This window comes from Gigantopelta aegis, chromosome 12 (assembly GCF_016097555.1).
Source record: "Gigantopelta aegis isolate Gae_Host chromosome 12, Gae_host_genome, whole genome shotgun sequence".
NCBI classification, from domain to species: domain Eukaryota; kingdom Metazoa; phylum Mollusca; class Gastropoda; order Neomphalida; family Peltospiridae; genus Gigantopelta; species Gigantopelta aegis.
Genome location: NC_054710.1, coordinates 15761977 through 15788801, shown reverse-complemented (window position 1 = coordinate 15788801; position 26825 = coordinate 15761977). Strand labels below are relative to the sequence as shown.

The following is a 26825-nucleotide window of genomic DNA, read 5'->3' as shown; positions in this document are numbered from 1 at the left end:
GTTTTTAATGCATGGTTTTGTTAAATACTTGTGGGATGTCATTTGAGTTTTGTAGATCTGTATAAAACGAATGTGAAAAATCTAGTCTTTACCAGAATATTTTAAAATTTATAGATTTGTCAATTGAGGATTTTTGCTAGCTATCGTTTGCCACGTACCAAGTGTCCTTAATGTTTATATATATATATATATATATATATATATATATATATATATATATACACACACACGCGCATGCACACACACACACATATATATATATATATATATATATATATATATATATATATATATACACATACAGACAGACATATATATATATATAGATATATACAGACATACATAGACATATATATATATATATATATATATATATATATATATAGACATATATATATATATATCAGGTTACTACATTTTGATACCATGTTTATTTGGCAATGTTTAGATAACGGTGTAACAGGCGATTCATTTTTACACTCTTGTGGCCTATTCCGGTTTTTTTTTAATTACACCACTAGAGCACATTGATTTATTAATCATGGGCTATTGGATGTCAAACGTTCAGTTTCGTGGTATTCTTGTTTATTATAAAATCACAAATTTTATCTTGGTTAATTTTTTAAAGTACAAAAACATGGTATTAACAACTGAATGGAAATAATCGTTATGGGCATTGTTCACTGAAGTTTTGTTGTTTCTATGATGAAAATATTTTGTCAGTTCTGCTTCAGAGTAATAATGACGACTTAAGTATGATTCTGAGAGGCAACATTCTTGTACACAGTGCCATTGTAGCACTTAAATATATATTTTTAACAACTTATCTTTTGTTCTATTCTGGTTTTAAGTTAAACCCAGACTTAACACAAGAAAGAAGAAATGAGCAGTGTTGCTAATATTTTTATGATTGTGATTTTCAGGGCTAACTCTGGTACTCACCAATTGCGAATTTTGAAAGCAGTTGGCAAATTTTATTTTCATTTGGCGAAATAACTCTATGTAATAACTGACATTTTTTTAGAAAATAACTTGATTTCTGCAATTTTTAAAGTTTGTTAGGCCAGTTGCCAGCTACTGAAATTTCAAATAAATTTATCTTTTTTGCATATCACTTTCCCTTTTTAGTTAAAACATTGTCATAAAGAAATGTATTTGTATTTGTCTTGCTTTGACAGTCAAAAGATTAAATACAATATCTATTCCATTTCAACGACATCCACTTTTCTTTTCTTTTTTATCTCTTGAGTTTTCACATTTAGGTCCATTTCTTACAAACTGTCCTAAATAAATGTAACATTATAAAAAAAAAAAAAAAAATTGTAACTATATATGTTAAAAACTTGAAATTATCAAATTAACTCTTTTTTAATTAAATTTTTTAATTTTTAAATATATATATATATAAATATATATATATATATATATATTTAAAATCCTGTATTGCATCACAAATTATTTCTTTTATTTGTGAAATCATCTTGTGAGTAATATTCAGTTCTGTTGAATTCTTGTAAAATCACAAATAAAATGTCAGTCTGTTGAACCACCTCAGTGGATCCATTCAACTGATTGGGTTTTTTCTCGTTCCAACCAATGCACCACAACTGGACAAAGGCCGTGATATGTGCTTTCCTTTCTGTGGGAAAGTGCATATAAAAGATCCTTTTCTGCATTAGGAAAAATTATGTTAGAATTACCAAATGTTTGACATCCAATAGCTGATGATTAATAAATCAATGTACACAAGTGTTGTCATTAACATTACCAGCAATGGAAAAATAACAGGCAAACGGTCAATATTTTCTCTCTCATCTTAATGATAAAAACACTAAACTAAAAAAAACATGGTATTATATATGGGTATAATTCTTCAGTGAAGTCGTGTTGTTTCTGTGATGAAAATATTTTGTCAGTTCTGCTTCAGAGAAAAAATGACGACTTAAGTATGATTCTGAGAGGCAACATTCGTGTACATAACTTCAATTGTAGTTGTACTTTAAAAAGGGTGGGACGTAGCCTAGTAGTAGCTCATTTCATGCACAATCTGTTTATGATCGACCATTGGGTTATTTATTGCTCTAGCCAGTGCACCACAAATTGGTATACAAAAGGCTGTGGTATGTGTTATCCTGTCAGGCATGGTGCATATGAAAGATCCCGTTCTACTAATGGGAAAAAATGTAGCAGCTTTTCTTCTAAGACTAAATCTTTTTCAAATGTTTGACATCCAGTAGCTGATTAATAAATAAGTAAATCAGTGTGCTGTAGTGGCGTCATTGAACATTGAACAAAACAAACTTAACTTTGAAGATTTAAAAAAAAACCAAAGTATTTTGTAGCCGATTCCAGTTTAAAGGTAAACCCAGATTGTAAACAAGAAAGGAAATGTACCATGAAAATATAGATTATGCCAGGAACCCACAAAATTGGCGGGAATTATTTTTTACTCTCTTCCACAACCTTGAACTTGTGTTTGAGATTGTGTTGAGAGACTGTATTTTTATTTGTTTTTAAATCTTGCGCACCCACACTTACCTGTTATTTAAGTTTTTAAGCCATTTTCATGTTGGTTATTGCTAATAAATTTGTATTATTTTTCAAAGATATATTTTGTTGCTTTAAGACTTTTTTTGTTTATTAATACATTGTAAATTTGTATGTATTCATATTTTTCAATTATTTGTTTCAGTCGATGTCTCATCTGCGCATTTCTCATGCAAATGTAGTTTTCTATTTTTCATTTATAAGTGCATTAAACTTAGGCACCATAATGGATTGTGCACAAAGGGAACGAGTTATCTGAATATATATTTTAATTTTTCAGGCCGTTTGTTTATTTTATAATACCAATGTATTTTATTTTAGTTTTGTTTTCCAGGTATCTATTGCGGCTGTTGGACTGTGTTTTCATGTTGTTTATTCCAAGTGGATGTGAAGGTGTAAAGTGAAATTTTATTTCATACGATTGAACAAAAAACTATTTTAACTCTGTAAATCTCGAGATCTCCGCTGACGAGACACCATATCTTGTCAAGTGATAAACTCTTTTATTGTGTTGTCATGGCGACCGAGGTAGAATCACCGCCACAATTGAACCATGCTAGTCAGGTGAATTCGGAGCACAAGACCACAACCAAGTAAGTAAAGCTTCCATATCTTGAAGAACGCAATGCATGTTTGCGTGTTAATAAAAAAACAGATTTACGCGAACAGCCATTTGGTTACATAGAGGCACTGATTTTCCGTTTCAGATTTTCCCCTTTTCCGTTCCATAATGTTACAAATTCCGTTTTTTTCCGGTTTCAGTATTAAACAGATTCTGTTTTGTTTGTTTCTCACACATACACACACCACAATTAATTGCTGGTATAAAATAAATAAATATGCAATGAGGCAAAACATGTCAGTAGTTTATATTTATTTTCGGTTTAAATTTAAACAAGAATACGCCACGACACAGACTTCGGACATTTTCGGTTTTCTTTACGATATGATCGGGAAAATAATTACAAATGATCACACTATAAACCACTTCCCTTGTATAATTTATTTTGAACAAAGCCTGGCATACAATATGCAATTACTGCATTCTTTTCTGAGATCGGAAATATGGCAATGCCTCAAATGTTAAAAATTAATAAGCAAACATAACATAATATATCTTTCACTTGAGTAAATATCGGACAATTTTATCTCACAATGTTAGTTTTTTCTCGTTAAATCGCCGGGAATAAGCGAAGAAACCACGACTGGTAAAACGTTTATATACTCTACATTAAACATTTGGCGTAACATACAAAGGTACTAGTGTCGTAGCGTAGCACAGGCAGATGTCGGTGTCCATAGTTTCTAGTTCGAAAAATATTTAAAGTTAAATAGTGTTTTGGAACAAAATCGGGAATTCCGTTTCAGATAGGTATTTCCGCGATTCCGCGATCATGGAAAATCAGTGCCTCTAGTTACATGGTAAATCGTTACATTGTAAAATTACAAGTCACAGACTTTATGATCACTAGAACTTCATTCATATGTTTAACAAAGATGATGGGCAGTAATTAAGTAGTCAACTGTATATCACCCATTACATAAATATACTCTTCAAAAAAAGAAACGCAAAAGGGTACAAATGGGTTATAACTCCGATTTTATGTTTCCTACCGGTTCATGCTTGGTGAATATAAGGTCATTGCATGTCCCAAACACATTCCCACGGTTACATTCGATAAAACGCAGCTACTGTACAATAAAGTTCCAAAATGTGAAATATTCGCAAAAACGCAGTCACGTGCAAACCATGTCACCACTGCACGTGCGTTGTCTGCACATGCAACATGAACACCGACAGTATAAAAGTGCAGGGTGTTCGCTTGCCTGGCCTCTGTATCTGGCCGACAGTTGACAATCCAGGACATGCCACGTCTCGGTGAACCGCAGAGAAACAATGCCATCGGCCGACTAGACGCAGGCGAATCCAGAACGGCCGTTGCCAGGGCATTCCATGTGTCCCCAAGCACCATCTCCAGACTGTGGGACCGTTACCAGCAACATGGATCAACACGTGACCTCCCTAGATCCGGTCGACCACAGGTCGCTACCCCCGGGCAGGACCTCTACATCCGGGTACGCCACCTTCGGGAACGATTGACTACTGCCACCTCCACAGCCGCAGCAATACCAGGTTTGTGCAGGATATCCGACCAGACCGTACGGAACCGCCTACGTGAGGTAGGAATTCGTGCCAGACGTCCAGTTCGAGGTGTCATCTTAACACCACAACACCGTCGACTCCGACTGCAGTGGTGCCAGATTCATCGACAATGGCCTCAACTGCGATGGAGACAGGTGTGGTTCAGTGACGAGTCCCGATTTCTGCTCCGACGTCATGATGGAAGATGTCGCGTGTATAGGCGTCGTGGTGAACGTTATGTGACAAACTGCGTGCAGGAAGTGGACAGATTCGGCGGGGGTAGTGTCATGGTGTGGGCAGCCATCTCACACACTGGCAGAACTGACCTGGTCCACGTGCAGGGCAACCTGAATGCACAGGGCTACATTGACCAGATCCTCCGGCCACACATCGTTCCAGTTATGGCCAACGCCAACGCAGTGTTCCAACATGACAACGTCAGGCCTCACACAGCACGTCTCACAACGGCTTTCCTACAGAACAACAACATTAATGTCCTTCCTTGACCATCGATATCACCGGATTTGAACCCAATTGAGCATCTATGGGACGAGTTGGACCGATGCCTCCGACAGCGACAACCACAGCCCCAGACCCTGCCCGAGCTGGCAGCAGCCTTGCAGACCGAGTGGGCCACCATCCCCCGGGACGTCATCCGTACTCTGGTTGCTTCAATGGGCAGGCGGTGCCAGGCAGTTGTCAACACACGCGGAGGCCACACCCGGTATTGACTCCAGATGACCTTGACTTTGGTGGTGTGTCCTATCACTTACTCACAATGGACTAGAGTGAATTGTGAACAATCCTGCAACATTTGGTAATTATCGGACTCACCATTCAATAATTAAATAAATTCTCCAAATGTTACGACAATGTGGTTTTGCGTTTCTTCTTTTGAAGAGTATATATACCGGCCTTGGTGGCGTCGTGGTTAGGCCATCGGTCTACAGACTGGTAGGTACTGGGTTCAAATCCCAGTAGAGGCAGATATAGATACCGACTCCTAACCCTGAGTGAGTGCTCCGCAAGGCTCAATGAGTAGGTGTAAACCACTTGCACCGACCAGTGATCATAACTGGTTCAACAAAGGCCATGGTTTGTGCTATCCTGCCTGTGGGAAGCGCAAATAAAAGATACCTTGCTGCCTGTTGTAAAAGAGTAGCCTATGTGGCGACAGCAGTTTTCCTCTAAAAAAAACAAACGTTGTTAGAATGACCATATGTTTGACGTCCAATAGCCGATAAGATAAAAAATTAATTTGCTCTAGTGGCGTCGTTAAATAAAACAAACTTTACTTTTTACATAAATATAATTCACAGAACTGACCGATCATTTGCTTACATTATGTGAACAGACTTGTGGTTATCTGACATTTTGACATGCTGTCACCTGCAATGTTTCACTTACAAACTCTTGATATTTCTGCCATTGTTAAAATGTTTCCTACTAACGAAGCCTTTTTTATGATTAAAATTGCTAATTAATTACATTTTCTTGTTTAGAATTTCATTGTGTCTATATTTCATGTGTTTCTGATTGTACCAGTTGTCTGATTGGACAACAAGAAACAAACTAAAAGTATACTGATACGTATAATAAAACCTCGAAAATGTTCTTAATATGTTCAGGTATTAAAAAGGTCGGTCAGAAGTACATTCCATTGGCATATTGATTTGTAAGATATTAATACCCTTCGCCAAGTTTCCTGGATTATAATTGATGTGTGATGGGTTGTTTTTTTCAGTGATCAGGGATGGAAATCCAAGATCAAAATGCCAAAAAGGGACACAAGAATTAGAACTACAGTAAGTATGACATGAGAACGTAACGTTTTATAACTTGTACTAGTAATGATATACAAATTGTATACACATGGAAGAAGGTACCAGCCGGAACCTCTTATGCATATGCTGGTTCAGTCTGTTGTGTCCAGTCCTTAGTCAGAAAATGATGATCTGTTCCTGACGGAACAGCAGATAATAATCATTGGTTTGTTTGGGACGTCTATAGAGAGATATAATATGGGATTTTATCTCTTTGTATGTCACCCAGTTATCCTCCTGTTCTTTAGCTGCACCCAGTTTTGCCAGCCTGTCTGCATTTTCATTTTCTGGTATGCCACAGTGAGCTGGCATCCATTGTAACACAAATTGTATCAGTAGTGATTTACAGATTTTTTTTTTTAAAGGTTAAATTAATTTGATTAAGGACCTATATAATTTCCATAAGTAAATACTTGTGTTTACAGATGGTATGCGACTGTTGAATCCATTATATTAAATCTTGTTTTACAATGTTGCAAATATGAAGAGTAAATTTGATTGTGCCAGTCTCGGAGAATTAATAATTTGTGTTAACCTTTCATACGATAACATTTTTTGTGTGTGTGTGTGTGTGTGTGTGTGTGTGTAATCCTATGTTTATATCAGGGATTGATCCCTGTCAGTGGACCCATTGGGCTATTTCTCGTCCCAGCTGGTGCACCACAACTGTCAAAGGCCGTGGGATGGTGCATATAAAAGATCCCTTGCTACTAATGGAATAATGTAGCGGGTTTCCTCTTTAAGACTTATATGTCAAAATACCAAATGTTTAACATCCAATAGCAGGTGATTAATAAATCAATGTACTCTAGTGGTGTCGTTAAACAAAAACAAAGAAACAATTTCATCAGTGTAGTAGGATGTCTTGTGAGTGTAACTAAAAATGTGTGTTCTCTTCATTGTTAAATAAAACGCTTCTTCTTCTTCAGGACGTGACCAATACAAAAGGCAATGAATTTGAAGACTTCTGTTTGATGAGAGAGCTGTTGATGGGAATCTTCGAGAAGGGGTGGGAGAAGCCCTCGCCCATTCAGGAAGCAAGCATTCCGATTGCCCTCACAGGTCGGGACATCCTGGCGAGGGCGAAGAATGGCACGGGGAAGACTGGAGCTTACGCCATCCCGATTCTAGAACGGTGCGACCCAAACAAAGATGAAGTGCAAGGTGATTATTGCTCATAGAAATAGCCGGGAATTTTCACTAGTCCAACAGACTCTTGAAATAGCCAGGGTTTTTCACTAGGCCATCAGACACTTGAAATAGCCAGGGTTTTTCACTAGGCCAACATACTCTTGAAATAGCCAGGGTTTTTCACTAGGCCACCTCACTAGAAATAGCCATTTTTCCACCACAATAGACATTGACAGGATTTTTTACTAGTTCTCCACACTAGAAATAGCCAGAATTTTTCATTAGTCCACCACACTAGAAATAACCAGAATTTTTCATTAGTTCACCTCACTAGAAATAACCAGAATTTTTCATTAGTTCACCTCACTAGAAATGACCAGAATTTTTCATTAGTTCACCTCACTAGAAATGACCAGAATGTTTCACTAGTGCACCAGACAAGTACATCTTGAAATCTGCTTGTGTGTCAATATTTTCACTTGGCCCAAGTGGTTTGTTTCAGTGTAAGAATGTTTTGTATTGTTCTAAATTATGAAACTGCTTTGTAAATTATACTTTCCCACAAGATAACCATTGAGGTGCATTTTCACTTGTCTGCACAAACAGACTTAATTATTATATTTCAAATACTGATTATTGCACTTGTAGGTACTGTGTATTGTGCCAGCTAGTTCTTTAGATGTACAGAAATGGTTGCTTATTTTATACACAGTTGTCATTGTTAACGGATTATCAGAAATGGCTGTCGGCATGGTTGCTGCAGGTAGTTAACATCCACATTTTAACGTTTCAGCTGCAGTCTCTGTGATCAGTCACATCCTGTCATGCTTTAGGTTTTTGAAATTGTTTCAGTCCAGTTAGGAGTAAAAATTTATAACAATTATTGTACCTTTCTCACTGTGTTTTATTAGGTTATGAGTGGGTGGGACATATCCCAGTGGTTAAGCATTCGCTTGATGTGCTGTGTCTAGAATAGATTCCCGTCAGTAGGTTATTTGGTTATTTCTCATTCCAGCCAAATGCACCATAACTGGTAAATCAAACACAGTAGTATGTACTATCCTGTCTGTGGGATGGTGCATATAAAAGATCCCTAGTGGTTTTCCGTTCTAAGACTCAGAATTACCATGTTTGACACCCAATAGCCGATAATTAATAAATCGGTGTGCTGTAGTGGTGTCATTAAACAAAACAAACTTTTAACTTTATCGGGTTATGATTAAATATCCACTAGTCTATGAAATGAAATGAATTTGACTGCGTCACAGGATCAAACCACCTCGGTGGATCCATTCAACTGATTGGGTTTTTTTCTTGTTCCAACCAGTCCATCATAACTGGACAAAGATCGTGGTATGTGCTTTCCTGTCTGTAGGAAAATGCATATAAAAGATCCCTTGCTGCATTAGGAAAAACGTAGCGGGTTTCGTCTGATGATTACATGTCAGAATTACCAAATGTTTGACATTCAATAGCCGATGATTAATTAATCAATGTGCTCCAGTGGTGTCGTTAAAACAGACTTTAAATTAGCTTACGGTAATTGTTAAAGGGACATTCCGGAGTTTGTTGCAACTTTTAAGATGTTGTCAACTAACACAGACTTTTTAATGATTATAATTACATACTATCAAATACATTTTTCTGCATAAAATATTAGTGGCTGTATATTAAACGTGTTTCTGATCGTTCTAATATTTTTATTATTTCCCAAAATATAATTTTTTCGTACGTACAAAATTATTTGAAGACAAAATCCAGTTTTAGCTTGTTACAAATATTAAGATGACCAGAAACACATTTAATATACAGACACTGCTATTTTCAACAAGAAAATATATTTAATATGTTAATTTTAATCATAGACATATTTTATTAATCGGGAACATCTTACAATGCAGTAATTTACCTTTAATTTGTTATTGAATGTCATGTTTCTGTTTATAGCACTGGTAATAGTTCCGACGCGGGAACTTGCGCTGCAGACGAGTCAGATCTGTATCGAACTGTGTAAACACACTGGCTGCAAGGTCATGGTCACAACGGGAGGAACCAATCTGAAAGAAGACATTATGAGACTTTACGATCCTGGTAAGACCTGTACAGACGTTACCCCCAACCCCACCTCCACCCAGGGCTAGCTCTGGCACTTTTGCGAATTTTGAAAGCAGTTGACAAATTTTATTTTCATTTGGCGAATAATTTGCTCGCCCAGAGCGAGCTCTACCCCCACCCTACCCATTCATCTCTCCCCACCCCTGGTTAGGATTAGAGTAATGTGATAGTGATAACAGGCGGAACCAACCGTCTCAAAACATGAATCTTAAAGGGGCTGTCTTGAGTTGGCAGCCATTGTAAGATGCTCCCGTCTACCAGTCTTTTTGGTGACTAAAATTACGTATTCAGTATATTTTCTTGTTTTGCATATCAGTGTCTGAATAACCAATGTGCTTCCGGTACCCTTGTAGTTCAAGACGTTTACTTTGTAATATGTTTTTTCATATACATATATGGAATTATTGGAAGGTAAAATCTGGTTTGGACTACTGCAAGCGTTAGGATGACAATATGCACCTTGCTCATGCAGATATAGACATTATTATACGAGCTTGTCTGTTGTACTGATTTTACGAAACAAGTGTCAGGATTATTGTATTACTCAAGCGAGAGTGAGGGTAATACATGAATCCTGACTCAAGTTTTGTAAAATAAGTAGGATTCACACACAAGTGTAATAATTTCTTTATTAGCCACATTATCAAAAATATTATTTTCGTGAATAGCAAGCTTGGACCATGTCAAAACATTTCAAACGTAACTAAAAAGAGATGAGGAAATGAAGTCATTTTGATAAAACATTTACACTAGGGAAGCCGCATTAAGTTATGATGTTGCTTCACAAAATTACGTCATTCGTTGTGCACGTGAAATCATTATGATACACGTGGGTCATACTAGTTATATTTCCCTGAATATCTTGAACTATGTGGATAATAAATTGATATTCTAAACAGGAAAACATCTTTAATATGTCATCTTAGTCATCAAAACACGATCAGGGGTCTCGCTACATGTCGTAAGTAATGACGAGCCTGCCATCTCTTAAGACTAATTTCCAATACACCCGCCATCCATTGGAAGAGATAGTAATATCCGCCATCCATTTATTTAGGCCTCCATCCAAAATCACAAGTCATGCCATCGTCTTGAACTACCAGAGTAAACAGGCTCATTGTCGTTTACAAGACATTTTCGAAGTACTTGTACCCTGCAAATCTTAGGTACCATCCCTTCCTATTTAAGTGGAATGAGCTCTACCGATTCCCTCCATCCCTTTCCTGAATACTGGAGAGACCACTGATGATACAATGGTGGCAGACTTAAAGTAGTCCTGTTAATGATGTGAATCCTTTGTACATATATTTGTATTCCATACAGGCACGGTTAGGTTTAGACTAACCAATTTCTAAGAAGAAAAAGATGGGTAAGAATAAAAACTAGTTTCAAAGAAGCATCCGAGAATAGTTTTGACAATAAATATTCCATTCTGTGATGAAAACATTTTTATCCAGTTCTGCTTCTGAGAGCTATGATTATTACATTTGTTTCACTGAGAATGGGGTATTGCTGTGTGTGTGTAAATAGGTCCATGTTAAAAGGTGCAGAGGTAGTGTTGAAGAGAAATTCCTTTCCTTTCAAAATTGCTGTGATAAGAGTTACGTGATGGAGTACTGAACAATATTTATTAAACTAGTTGGTATATTGTGTGTGTGTGTGTGTGGTTTTTTTAAAAAAGAAAGTCTCATGCACGAAGCTAACTTATTTGGCTAAAGCAGTTGTTATCTTTTTGTTGACTAGTGAGTACGCCTCGAGACCAGCAATGGCAATGAACAATAGTAATCTACTGCTTATCTTTTGTCCCATACAAGGAACGAAGGAAATGTTTATTTTATTAACGACGCACTCCAGCACATTTTATTTACAGTTATATGGTGTCGAACATATGGTTACGGACCACTGGCTGGAGTGAGAAATAGCCCAATGGACGCACTGACGGGGATCAATCTGAGACCAAGAGCGTTTTAAGCGAACGCTTTACCACTGGGCTATTTACTTGCTCTTGTCCCATACAACTACTTGAATGTATTTTTTTTGTCCATGTAGTGTCTCATAGCTGTTGTAGGTTTTGACAGTCTTGGATGACATATTTCACTGACTGTTCGTATCTTCACAAAGGCTTGCTTGTTCAGAAGTATAGACATGATAGTTCCATGTAACACTGTCTCTTGACTTTGCACTATTACGGTTATCTCACCTTTGTTCCTTATCAATCTAAACTCTACAGGGCTCGACCTTAGCAGTAGCCCGGAGTGTTTTGGCTACCACTTTGTTGCTCGGGCTACCAGATGTCTAAATCCAGTAGTCCACTGGGTTACTAGATTTTTTTTGCACCTCCAGTTACTCCACAGTCAACAAGATGCTTAAACACCTAAAACCCCCACCTAAAACAAGTTTATATAAAAATAAATGATTTTGCCTTTTACTCATCGGGCTACAAATGTTTACTGAGGGCTACCAGATTGTATAACCTAGTAGACCGGTGGGCTACCACTAAAAAAATTGTTACGGTCAAGGCCTGCTCTACTCGTAGATCAATCCAGTATGGGTGTCCCTTACATTCTAAAGCTCCTGCTGGCATAGCTCTGGGTTATTGAGACATCCAGGGCCCCTCACCACATCAAAGGATAGGCCATAAAAGGGTTGTGGCTAAAGCTGTACATCCATAAACCTTTTCAGTGAATACAATGCAGGTATAAATATTCCTGTCACATTTCTCGCCAGTGGGAGTGAAATATTCTGTTAAACAGAGGCACTTAGATTAGTAGTATGTGAAATTTATTCCATTCTGTGATGAAAACATCTTATCCAGTTCTGCTTCTGAGAGCTATGATTATATTATTTGTTTCACTGAGAATGGGGTATTGCTTAGCTTAGCAACTGGTTTAACATGTCCATATACCACTAGGGTTTCGAACACGCCTATCCCGAGTCCGGCCTCCGATAGGATCGGGGGTCTGACTCTGAATAGGGGGAGTATTACTACTGATCTGAAGAGTGTTCTCTCTCTAGTATTTTCAGTTTCTATGGGGTATATTTTTTAAAAATAGACTTCGATTACCCAAGATTTCTCGCTCCAGCCAGTGCACCACGACTGGCACATCAAAGGCTGTGGTATGTGCTATCCTGTCTTTGGGATGGTGCATATAAAAGATCCCTCGCTGCTAATCGAAAAGAGTAGCCCATGAAGTGGCAACAGCGGGTTTCCTCTCAATATCTGTGTGGTGCGTCACATGTCGGACGTCATATAACCATAAATAAACTGTTGAGTGTGTTGTTACATAAAACATTTCCTTCCTTTTTTCGATTACAAAAGATTTGTTTGGTAACGTGTTTTTCTTGCTAGTACACTGTTTTATAGCAACACTGTTTTGTCAGATTTGTTATACGCAGCAAGTCATGTTTCTTTTTCAGTGCACTGTATCATAGCAACCCCAGGGCGTATCCTTGATCTCATGAACAAAAACCTGGTGAAAATAGGCAAATGTGGTATACTGGTTTTAGACGAGGTAAGATATTGTTGGCCACACGATAAGTTATTTTTATTAGTTCCTTCCACCTTTTGTGTGAGGGTTGTAGTTTGTATTGTCGTGTTTTGGGACAAGTGCAAATAAGTCATTGCTGCTAAGTAAAAGAAATAGTCTAGATAGAAAAATAGGGTTTCTTGTCTTAATTGACCAAATTAAGTTTTGTAAATAATATATCTGTGATATGTAACAGCTGCTTATTAACTTGAACAATGTGTGATTTTACAATTTGGACCAAGTATGATTGCTATATGTATTTTAAGTCATAATAATGTGCTGAGGTGTTAAATATTCCTTTCATCTCTTTAAACTTGCGACACTTGCAAGCTGCTGAATACAAGCAGCTGCTGAATATAAACAGAATGGGCCCATATCATTTCTTTTCATATTTCAGTTGTTACAGATTTTTGTAAGTTTGTTATGACATGAAAGCCTTTTCATTTAAGACAGTACTGATAGTAAAATCATGCACACAGTTTTAACTCTGTTTATTTCCATTCTGTGATGAAAACCTTTATCCAGTTCTGCTTCTGAGCAACAATGATTATTATTAATTTGTTAACCTGAGAATGGAATATTAAACTGAAAGTATAATTACAAGGTATTTACAAAGTGTTTCTCTAACCAAATGTAAACCAACCACATTAAGTTACATTAAATTAAAGTGTTTTAACCTTCTGACTACTGCAGGCGAGATATCTCGCCCGACGTCACGTCAGTCGATATACTGTACACTGTATACAGTGCATTCCCCAATTCATATTTCCCGCCGTTTTGCACACGACACTTACCGGAAACGGAAATATAATTAAAGAAAAAAGATTTTTTTTCAAAATGGTGGTTTTTGTTTTGATTTTTTCAATTGAAAATACCTTGAAATTTTGAGTTCAAAAAGTGGTTTTCGGCAAGTATTTTCGCTTGACAACAATGGCGGCACGTCGCGGTAATTTTCAGGGATCGATAGCTGATTGTAACAGCTAATTTGATAATAAATTTGATCGTTTTACCAACAACGAAAATTACCAAATATTGCAATATGAATCGTAGTTCGGGTTTAAAAAAAAATTGTGGTCAGAAAACCACTGTTATCGGGAATAATGGACATAAATACTGGACAGCTGGCCACAAATGCCCGTAAGTAAACGCAACTTTTTCGATTTTTTGCCTAATTTTAATCACCATTAGCCGATCTAAAATAATAAAAATTACAAAAAAAGACACGAAAATAATACTTACCGATTCATATATGAACTTTATTTCATGTATTTATGAAACATTTAAGTGAATATATGTGAGTAAAAATTATAAACTTGTACCCACTCAACGTGGTTTTTGTTAAAAATTAATCCAGTAGTCTAAAGGTTAAACAGCTTGTGTTGAGGAGATCTGATACCAATATCGTTCCAGCCAGTGCTCCACGACTGGTGTAATAAAGGCCGTGGTAATATCCTGTCTGTGGGATGGTGCATATAAAAGATCCCTTGCTGCTAATCGAAAAGAGTAGCCCATGAAGTGGCGACAGCGGGTTTCCTCTCTCAATATCTGCGTGGTCCTTAACCATATGTCTGACGCCATATAACCGTAAATAAAATGTGTTGAGTGCATTGTTAAATAAAACATTTCCTTCCTTCCTTCCTGATACCAATATGTGAAATGAATTGTAACTAAAGGAATATCATCATATTTAGAGAATAACTAACGAGCTACGAGGAATTACGGATCATCTGTCCCGAGTGAATTAATGTTGTAAACCCGAGCCCCTGGCGAGGGTTTTACAGCATTAATTCATGAGGGACAGATAATCCGTAATTCCTCGTAGTGAGTTGGTTATTCTCTTTATTACCCATTGTCAATCTTTAACGATTTTAAAAGTATATTTACATTCTCGCTGCTGTAACAACTAACAAGCTCTACCAGCCATAACGATATATTCATACGCACCGTTACCGGTGCACACACAACAGTATTCACCAAAGAATAGTTTAAAAAAAACCCAGTCAAAATAATAAAATAAAAACATTTTTAAACATTTGTACATATATTTTGATTTTTAATTCCGTAAATGTTCGTATCGTAAAAAAATATTTGAAGTTCGTAGTAATAGTTTGACCGATGAATGGAATCATGAATGAACAAAAAGTAGTCCCGGCAGTATGTAATTGCCAATCAAATCTTGTCTTTTTAAAGCCAGCCAATCACCGACTGTAGAAGCAATCTGCACACTGTGCAGAGATCGAAAAATATTACCCCGTATATTTGAGCCCATATGGGTAATAATTACTATTACCCACCGACATTCGGGTCCTGGCAGAACTTTGGGGTCCGAATTTACAAAGCCTGTTTCAGACTTACATGCGTGTAAACCGGCCTCGGTGGTGTCGTGGTTAGGCCATCGGTCTACAGGCTGGTAGGTACTGGGTTCGGATCCTAGTCGAGGCATGGGATTTTTAATCCAGATACCGACTCCAAACCCTGAGTGAGTGCTCCGCAAGGCTCAATGGGTAGGTGTAAACCACTTGCACCGACCAGTGATCCATAACTGGTTCAACAAAGGCCATGGTTTGTGCTGTCCAGCCTGTAGGAAGCGCAAATAAAAGATCCCTTGCTGCTAATCGGAAAGAGTAGCCCATGTAGTGGCGACAGCGGGTTTCCTCTCAAAATCTGTGTTGTCCTTAACCATATGTCTGACACCATATAACCGTAAATAAAATGTGTTGAGTGCGTCATTAAATAAAACATTTCTTTCTTTACATGCGTGTAACTACATACATTTACTTTGCGTTTAAGAAAAACAGGATTAGGAAATTCGGCACCTGGTGTTTAGTTTGTGAATAGTAGCAAATGCTGCTCAGAATGTACCGTATACTTTCTGATAATTGGGTTCTCCAGCAGGTTTTGCTGTAATATTCATATACATGCACATCATAGGATTTAATCCATGTTCAGGGCAAAATATTTCGGGCAAACCGCCGTTCTGTTCCCGTGTCGGTTACCCAACTCGCAAACTACAGGAACATCAGAATTTTACTCGCTGTGCAAGTGTAATCCGTGCAAACAATCTGTTACCTGGGAGAAAATCGCGTGAACGAAGATTTAAACATATTGTTTCCTGATGTTAGTCTTCAACATTGTAGTTGAGATAGTTACATTTTAAGTAACAAGACTAATTTCGAAACTAATTTCTACAATTGCTTTTCAATTTCTAGCATTTCTTTGAAATTATAATTTAAAAAGCACAGATTGTTTTTCACTCCACAATATATTTCGAGGCTTGGTCAATGACATGTGTTAACACAAAAATAACAAATAACTTGAAACCACTGGGTTATGTACATGCTACATTGGGTTAACCTCATCAAATGGCCATAGTTTTTTTTAAAATGCTGTGGTGTCGTTAAATATTCTTTTGTTTTCTTTTCATAATTCATTTGTACAAACGTTAGGAATCCCAAGTTGGTTAGGAAATAAGTAATTTCTCTAAATACAGCGTTCCATGTTAAAATCTGTATAATTCCATTCTGTGATGAAAACATTTATCCAGTTCTGCTTCTGAGCAATAATGATTATTATTAATTTGTTATCCTGAGAATGGAACATTAACTGGTATATTTATTGGATATTTTTTTCAACTCAATACACTAGCTTATCTGTCCATTAAAACATGCCACATCAGTTATATTAAAAATTATACTATCCTCAGTTTGCTGCTATTGTAACATGTTTGCAGCATACAGGATCTCTATATACAAAGGATCTGTATGTACAAAAAACGATATAATAATAATAAATTCTTTATTTAGTGAGGGTAACACAGTTAGCAAAAGCTAATCTTCCATGAGGCCCTCAGGTACAAACAATACAGAATTACAATACTTACATTTCTAAACATACATAAAATACGTATATTGCAATAAACAAATGTACAAAGGATATTATTTTAGAAAATATTCCTCGAGTCATTTAAAAACAGCAGTATTTGGTGATGATCGTAAAGCTTTAGGTAATTTTTCAAAGTACTGGTCCAGAGTAACGGAAAGCATGTTTAAATAAAGACATTTTAGGTTTTGGAATTAATAGATTTATTAGGAAATAAAACGATGGTTGAGCTGTTACAAACATGGATGCCAGAAATACTGGATGCACAGACACTGCTATTCTCGACAATAAAATGTAAATCATCTGTAATTCTAGATGTTAAAAATTCTATATTAAGTTGAAAACGTCTTGCAGTGTTGGCAAACTGACTACTTTTAACCCGTTATGTCTAGTTTGGTTGATTGCCCTGGCATGTTCGGGTTGTTACGTGATTTGTTTTGTTGGCAGGCTGACAAGCTGTTATCTCAGGACTTCAAGGGGATGCTGGACGGCATCATCAGCTACCTGCCGTCCAGCAGGCAGATTCTCCTGTACTCGGCCACGTTCCCGCTCACCGTCGAGGAGTTTATGGTAAGTGGTGCTAAGAAATGGTACAGAGATAGTCCTACAAAGTGCATTAAGCGCAGTTAGAAATTGTACAGAGATAGTCATACAAAGTGCAGTAAGAAATTGTACGGCAATAGTTGTACCAAGTGCAGTTAGAAATTGTACAGTGATAGTCATACAAAGTGCAGTTAGAATTAGTACAGTAATATTTATATGAAGTGCAGTTAGAAATAGTAGAGTCTGTGAACTTTTTCTTTGAAGTTTTGATAGAGAGAGATTTTGTAATTTTTTTTTTTTTATTAAATTAAAAAAATATAGATAAAAAAATTCAACATGATTTATGTTTTATTTTGACAGAGCCTTTTGAACCTAGAGTTTGTTGTCTTCATTTAACATTGTTGTTTTCCAGACTAAGTACCTGACGAACCCCTATGAGATTAACTTGATGGACGAGCTGACGCTGAAGGGAGTCACACAGTATTATGCCTTCGTGCAGGAGAAACAGAAGGTCCACTGTCTCAATACGCTCTTCTCAAAGGTCAGTACCATCTTGCAGCTCTAATGGGCGGCCTGCAATAAGCAGCCCATTTTTTAGACCTTGCAGGTGAAATAAAAAACAAAAATAAATTGCAGGTAATTTGTTAGGGGACTGATGTATGTATCATTGTATGATCATGTCATCTTCTGTTTAACTTAGGCTGAACTCGTGATTCCGTTATATTTTACTCGCACCAGCCAGTGCACCACGACTGGTACATCAAAGGCCCTGTTATATGCGATCCTGTTTGTGGGATGGTGCATATAAAAGATTCCTTGCTGCTAATCGAAAAGAGTAGCCCATGAAGTGACGATAGCAGGTTTTCTCCCTAAATATCTGTGTGGTCCTTCACCATATGTCCGACGCCATATAACTTGAATAAGATGTGTTGAGTGTGTTGTTAAATAAAACATTTCCTTCCTTCCCACAATATATATGTGGTCCTCCACCATATGTCCGACGCCGTATAACAATAAATAAAATGTGTTGAGTGCATTGTTAAATAAAACATTTCCTTCCTTCCCACAATATATATGTGGTCCTCCACCATATGTCCGACGCCGTATAGCAATAAATAAAATGTGTTGAGTGTGTTGTTAAATAAAACATTTCCTTCCTTCCCACAATATATATGTGGTCCTCCACCATATGTCCGACGCCGTATAACAATAAATAAAATGTGTTGAGTGCATTCTTAAATAAAACATTTCCTTCATTCCTTCCTGTTCTATTTTAATTTTATAAGCTCTAAAATACATCTCAAAGGTCGTAATTTTCCACTCACTGTACCCCACCCTCCACTCCCCCCATGCTGTCTATTTCCGGCAGACCATATTGTGAGGGGCCTGCTGTTTTATAAACGTAACAGCAGGCCATATTTTGAGGGGCCTGCTGTTTTATAAACGTAACAGCAGGCCATATTTTGAGGGGCCTGCTGTTTTATAAACGTAACAGCAGGCCATATTTTGAGGGGCCTGCTATTTTATAAACGTAACAGCAGGCCATTATTTTGAGGGGCCTGTTATTTTATAAACGTAACAGCAGGCCATTATTTTGAGGGGCCTGCTATTTTATAAACATAACTAACAGCAGGCCATATTTTGAGGAGCCTGCTATTTTATAAACATAACTAACAGCAGGCCATATTTTGAGGGGCCTGCTATTTTATAAACATAACTAACAGCAGGCCATATTTTGAGGGGCCTGCTATTTTATAAACATAACTAACAGCAGGCCATATTTTGAGGGGCCTGCTATTTTATAAACATAACTAACAGCAGGCCATTATTTGAGGGGCCTGCTATTTTATAAACATCAGCAGGCCATTATTTGAGGGGCCTGCTATTTTATAAACATAACAGCAGGCCATATTTTGAGAAGCTTGCTATTTTATAAACGTAACAGCAGACCATATTTTGCTTTCTGTTTCGAGCACAGCACTGGCTAGAATGAGAAATGGCTCAATGGGCCCTATGATGGGGATCGATCCTAGAGCAACCGCACATCAGGCGAATGCTTCACCACTGGGTTATGTTCTGCCCCTTTAAACCTGAAAAGTTTATTGAAATGATTCTCAAGAAACTGAAACATCTAGTATTTCCAGTTATTCATTATGATAATCTGATTATTACAACCATAATAATAATAATAAAAAAAATACTGTTAGGTTAACAATATTTACTTCAATATTAACTTCACATTAATATTAAACCGGGCGCAGTGGTTAAGCCATCGGACTACAGGCCGGTAGGTACTGGGTTAAGATTCCAGTCGAGGCATGGGATTTTTAATCCAGATACAGACTCCAAACCCTGAGAGCTCTGCAAGGCTCAATGGGTAGGTGTAAACCACTTGCACCGACCAGTGATCCATAACTGGTTCAACAAAGGCCATGAATTGTGCTACCCTGCCTATGGGAAGTGCAAATAAAAGATCCCTTGCTGCCTATCGTAAAAGAGTAGCCTATGTGGCAATGGCGGGTTTCTATATATAAAAAAAAGTGTCAGAATGACCATATGTTTGACGTCCAATAGCCGATGATGATAAGATGAAAAAAATCAATGTGCTTTAGTGACGTCGTTAAATAAAACAAACTTTACTTTTTGTTTCAGTTGCAAATTAACCAGTCGATAATCTTCTGCAACTCGACTCAGCGCGTGGAGCTGCTGGCAAAAAAGATAACAGAGCTCGGCTACTCGTGCTACTACATCCACGCTAAGATGAACCAGCAGCACCGGAACCGCGTCTTCCACGACTTCAGGCAGGGCCTCTGCAGAAACCTCGTCTGCTCGGGCAAGTACACTTACCATACTTTGGTGTGTGTGTGTGTATGTGTGTCTGGCAAGTGAATATATACTACTCAAAAGAATTTAAGGGTCAAAAATTTATAACCAAATAAGTTTCAGAGTGCATTAGATTGATGATGTAAACTACACCAAAAATTTAATTTATTGTTCCATATTTACAAAAAAAAACAAATAAACGTCACTGTATACAAGAAAGTCACATGACATGCTGTCAAAGTTGAAGGTTGTCAAACATGGATTTTACACATTAGAACATTCATTGTTGCCTCATGCTGTTGATCAGACGTCTGAAGAACTCTTGGGGAATGGCCTGCCACTCTGCCATAAGAAGTTGACCCAGATCATGAAGGTTGGCCTGAGGGGCATGGTTATCCCGAACTCTCCTGCCTAATTCGTCCCAGGTGTGCTCTATTGGGGCCAAGTCAGGCGAATATGCTGGCCAATCCATCCTGGCGATACCTTGTTGTCTGAGAAAGTCCGTTACCACCCTGGCGCGGTGGGGTCTGGCATTGTCATCCTGCAGAACTGCCCCACCGCCAATCTGCTGAAGGCCCGGGAGAACCAACGGCCGGATAATCTCATTCAGATAGCGGATTCCATTCAGATTGCCATCCACCACATAGAGGGGGGTCCTGTGGTGGATAGAGATGCCGCCCCACACCATGACGCTGCCACCACCGAACCGGTGACGTTGTCTAACGTTAACGTCAGCGAAGCGCTCCCCAGGACGTCTGTAGACACGAACCCGACCGTCGTTGAACTGGAGACTAAACCTGGACTCATCAGTGAACATCACTCGACCCCACTGAACACGTTGCCACCGCAGATGAAGCGTGCACCAGTGACGTCTGGCCGTTCTGTGACGTGGTAGGAGTGGTGGTCGAACAGCCTCGCGACGGCAGCGTAGATTATTGGCTCTCAGACGATTGCGTATGGTTTGATCAGACACTCGAGTTCCAGTCGCAGTCCGCAGATTGTCACGTAATCGGCGTGCAGTGGTTGTGCGTTGACGTAGAGCCATATTGGTGATGTAGCGGTCCTCTTTATTTGTAGTGCTTCGGGGTCTTCCTGAACGTGGAAGATTTCGAACAGAATTCGTGCTTGGTACCGTTGCCACAATCGGCCAACGACACTCTGACTGACGCCAAGTCTCAGAGCAACATTTCTTTGCGTATTGCCATCCTGAAGCCAAGCATTAGCCCTTCCTCGATCTTCGATAGTCAGTTGACGTCGTACCATTGTCGAATTTGGAGTGTGCACCGTACACGAACGCAAGCTCCAATTATATGGAAATTCAGCATTGGGAACATGGAATACACATGCAAAGCGTGCAAATGAAGCGCTTTGTGAAAAAGCAAGTTATGGGCACTTAGCAGACCTTTCGCTTTCGCCCTAATTTACGTGCAAATGTAAGCATGTTTTTGCCATTAGAACTAGTCAACAGTGTCAATGACAGTGGATTTTAATTCATTTATGGGTTGCTTAGACCCACTTTCGTCAAAATGGAACAATACCATGCGTGACATTATGGTCTAGCTAATATAATTGACATTCAGAAAATAATGTTGAAAATATCGTCTGACCCTTAAATTCTTTTGAGTAGTATATAAATGTTTGTTCACTCCGGGGGAAGGATTTCGCTCAATCGTTGAGCGTTCGGTTGAGGTGCTAGTGTTGCTGGATCAAACTACTTCGGTGGATCCATTCAGGGAATTGGGTTTTTCTCTCGTTCCAACCAGTGCACCACACCTGGTCGGAGGCCGTGGTATGTGCTATCCTGTGTGGGAAGTGCATGTAAAAGATCCCTTGCTGCTAATGGAAAAATGTAGCGGGTTTTCTCTGATTACATGTCAAAATTACCAAATGTTTAACATCCAATAGCCAATGATAAATTAATGTGCTCTAGTGGTGTCGTTAAACAAAACATGTTTTTCTTTTGATCATACTTTGTGTGAGTGTGGCAGGTGAATATATAGAAGTTTGTTTACTCATAGTAAATAGGTTTATAAAAAAACAACTTTGGTGTATACAGCTCGGGCAAGTAGATTTATAAAATTTGATTTGTATTTTTCTGGAAAGTATAAAAAAAATGTAGACAACTTAATAAAGCAAGTAGATTTATAAAACTGGTGTGTTAGGCAAATAGATGTGCATATCAGATGTTTGTTTGATCATTTTGATTTATAAAACATGATAGTTTTGTATCTTAGTCAAGTAGATTTATCAAACTTGTTATGCTCGGGCAAGTAGATTAATGAAGCTTGGTGTGTGCAGCTTGGGCAAATGACATTTGTTGCTCTGGCATGCAGATTTATTAACATTTTTTGTATGCAGCTTCTTGTAAAATCACAAAATTTTATCTCTGTTTTGGGGTGGTTGTTTTCATCTTTATGATAAAAACTGTAAAGTACAAAAACTGAATATGGATAATTGTTAGGAGCATTGTTCAGTGAAGTCTTGTTGTTTCTGTGATGAAAATATTTTGTCAGTTCTGCTTCAGAGAAAGAATGACGACTTAAGTATGATTCTGAGAGGCAACGTTCTTGTACACAACTCTGTTGTATTTGTTGCACTTTTAAAAGGGTGGGACGTAGCCCAATCTGATGCACTGCCTGTTTGGGATTGACTCCTGTCGGTGGAACTGTTGGGGTATTTCTTGCTCTAGCCAGTGCACCACAACTGGCATACCGAAGGCTGTGGTCTCTGCTATCCTGTCTGTGGAATGGTGCATATAAAAGATCTCTTGCTACTAGTGAAAAAATGTAGCGGTTTTCCTCTCTTAAGACTATATGTAAAAAATTAGCCAATGATTAATAAATCAATGTGTTGTAGGTCCGGGAACATTTTGTTCAGTATTGTATCGCGATTCACTATGCAAGTTTCAGAAATCGTTACACAATTTTAAAGCATTAAACAGTAGTTGATCAATTTTCAATTGACTAGAAATATAGGTAATTAAGATTTTGAAAACAAAATGTTGCCTGAAAATGTGTCAGGGCAAACAATTTTGCCAAATTATCTCTAAAACTTAAAAAATTGCAGAAACTGAGTTTATTTTCTAACAGAATATCAATTAGTACATGTAATTTTTTCGCCAGTTAATTTATAATAAAATTTGCTATTTGTTTTTAAAATTTGCAATTCGCGAGTGTCAGAGCTACCTCTGTGTTTGTCGATCTGTGTGTTGGTGTGGCAGTTAGATTTATAATATTTTATACTTGCAGCTTTGCAAAGTTGAATTATAAAATTTGGTATGCAACTTTGGCAAGTAAATTTATGAAATTTTAATGTGCCAAATTCCGTTATGTATGGTACTTATTTTTAGGAATAACAGGATTCAAGAATTATGTGCAGTACTTTGTTGTGTTTGAGACTAACAGATTGTTGTGGTGGTTTCAGATCTCTTCACAAGAGGTATTGATATTCAGGCGGTGAATGTCGTGATCAACTTTGATTTCCCCAAACACGCCGAGACGTATCTGCACAGAATTGGACGCTCCGGCAGATACGGGCATCTTGGCGTGGCCATAAACCTCATCACTTACGAAGACAGGTAAAGCCCAGTTTAGATCTCTCACATAGTGTGATGTGGACAGAATCGAATTCGACTCTTTTAGGTATTTTAAGTAACCTTGTTTTTACATTCACCTGCCTCGGTGGCGTCGTGGCAGGCCGTCGGTCTACAGGCTGGTAGGTACTGGGTTAAGTGATCTTGTTTTTACATTCACCAGCCTCGTGGTTAGGCCATCGGTCTACAGGCTGGTAGGTACTGGGTTCGGTTCCCAGTCGAGGCATGGGATTTTTAATCCAGATGCTGACTCCAAACCCTGAGTGAGTGCTCTGCAAGGCTCAATGGATAGGTGTAAACCACTTCCACCGACCAGTGATCCATAACAGGTGCAACAAAGTCCATGGTTTGTGCTATCCTGCCTGTGCGAAGTGCAAATACAATGATTTTTGTGGAGTGTGATCATCTGAATCCGACGGAAAATGATACATTTGGCAACAGAAATGTTTTGGAATCTTTTAAATTCCACCCAGAATTAATTCTAAAGTTTTTAAAACACTTTGATTTCTGTACAAAATTTTAAAATATACTTTACCTTGATTTGTGTATTGTATTATATTTTCCTCCATAGCTGCTTACACTGATTTTACATAATTATATAAATGTTTTCATATACTTATTTTTGTGACACCCAATAGTCGATGTGTATTTTGTGTGCTGGGGTGTCGTTAAACATTCATGGGACAGGACGTAGCCCAGTGGTAAAGCGCTCGCTCGATGTGCGGTCGATCTATTGTGGAGTGTGATCATCTGAAGCCGACGGAAAATGATATATTTGGCAACAGAAATGTTTTGGAATCTTTTAAATTCCACCCAGAATGAATTCTAAAATTTTTTAAAACACTTTGATTTCTGTAAAAAAAATTAAAATATACTTTACCTTGATTTGTGTATTGCATTATATTTTCCTCCATAGCTGCTTACACTGATTCTACATAATTATATAAATGTTTTCATATACTTATTTTTGTGACACCCAATAGTTGATGTGTATTTTCTGTGCTGGGGTGTCGTTAAACATTCATGGGACAGGACGTAGCCCAGTGGTAAAGCGCTCGCTCGATGTGCGGTCGATCTAGGATCGATCCCCATCGGTTGACCCATTGACCTATTTCTCATTCCAGCCAGTTCACCATGACTGGTATATCATAGGCCGAGGTATGTGCTATCCTGTCTATGGGATGGTGCATATAAAAGATCCCTGGCTACTAATGTCAAAAATTACCAATTGTTTGACATCCAATAGCCGATGATAAATAAATCAGTGTGCTCTAGTGGTGTTGTTAAACAAACAAAAACCCCACCCCCAACAACTTGTAATTATTTATCACAAATATATCTAATAATATTGAAAGATGGCTCATGCAGCTTTAAGAATGGGGGCAGGATGTAGCCCAGTGGTAAAGCTCCCGCCTGATGCGCGGTCAGTCTAGGATCGATCTCTGTTGGTGGACCCATTGGGCTGTTTCTCGTTCCAGCCAGTGCTCCACAACTGGTATATCAAAAGCTGTGGTATGTACTATCCTGTGGGATGGTGCATATAAAAAAAATCGAAATAGTCGAAAAGAGTAGCTCATGAAGTGGCGACAGCGGGTTTCCTCTCTCAATATCTGTGTGGTCCTTAACCATATGTCTGAAACCATATAACCGTAAATAAAAATGTGTTGAGTGCGTCGTTAAATAAAACCTTTCCTTCCTTCCTTTAAGAATGTGCCAGGGAGGATTAAAGATTAATTTTTTGTTTGTTTTATTCAGATTTGCGCTGCACAAGATTGAGCAGGAGTTGGGAACGGAAATCAAACCCATTCCGAAACAGATCGACCCGTCCTTGTATGTCGCGGACTTCCACCGCGAGCGTGACGATGACGACGACCCAGCACAGTTCGCCGGCGGGCCAGACAGACGCTGAACGACCGTTTCCATGACAACCATTTGGGAAGAGATAGAATCGCAGGCAGAATTTGGTCAAAATTCGTCCATTTTTTTTAAAAAAAACAAACATTTTTCGTCTTCTGATATTTCCAGTAAAATGGCCAAATTACAAGTGTACATAATTTACTGATACAGATTACTCTGTCCAGGATATTTTTTGAATGAGAATTTTTTTTTTTTTTTTTTTTTGAAACAAGCAGTTCCTGTAATGTTTATTCAGCCAAAGAATTTGTAAATTAATTTTCTTTCTTTTTTGTTATCTGCTTGGCACAACTCAAAAGTGTTGGAGGAATGTGCTGTTATATAAGCAGATTATTATTATTATTGTTGATTTTTATTTTAGTAATTTTTTTTTTCATTATGTTAGATACATAGCAAGTTAGGGAAACAAAAAGAGCTGAAAACAAACTGCTTCGTTACTACTGTTGTAATATGCGGGCTGGTTGGGGTGGTAATATTAAACCAATCAAGAGTCAACTTGCCTACAGGATAAAGCAAAGTCCAACAGAAAACCGACTTCATACAAGTTTTTCAGCTTCTCTGAAAAAAATATATTTAAAAGTTTCAAAATTTTTGTCTCGTGTTTAACATACCATCATGTGAGGCAATGCATTTGGTTTGAACGGTGCTAACACCAGCCAATATCATTGGGTGTACAACATTTATGTACGACGATGAAAACACGCAAAATGTGCCTATGCACAATTTAACTTTGGGAACATGTAGACATGCTGTGTTTATTCTGCATGGTTTGATGTCTTATATTTATG

General features: G+C 37.9%; 1 protein-coding gene across 1 annotated transcript in view; it reads left to right on the top strand.

Annotated features, from left to right (window-relative positions):
* The window catches only part of LOC121386180 (ATP-dependent RNA helicase cgh-1-like), a 31327-nt gene extending 4864 nt beyond the window's left edge, over positions 1-26463 (top strand). Inside the window, exons 2-11 of the mRNA XM_041516992.1 lie at positions 2882-3140; positions 6435-6495; positions 7443-7677; positions 9592-9735; positions 13177-13271; positions 17613-17735; positions 18121-18249; positions 20361-20541; positions 23955-24108; positions 25879-26463. Coding sequence (XP_041372926.1) covers positions 3064-3140; positions 6435-6495; positions 7443-7677; positions 9592-9735; positions 13177-13271; positions 17613-17735; positions 18121-18249; positions 20361-20541; positions 23955-24108; positions 25879-26032 — 1353 coding nt within the window. The 5' untranslated portion in view covers positions 2882-3063 and the 3' untranslated portion in view covers positions 26033-26463. The remainder of the gene's footprint in view (positions 1-2881; positions 3141-6434; positions 6496-7442; positions 7678-9591; positions 9736-13176; positions 13272-17612; positions 17736-18120; positions 18250-20360; positions 20542-23954; positions 24109-25878) is intronic.
* Positions 26464-26825: the final 362 nt, after the last annotated feature.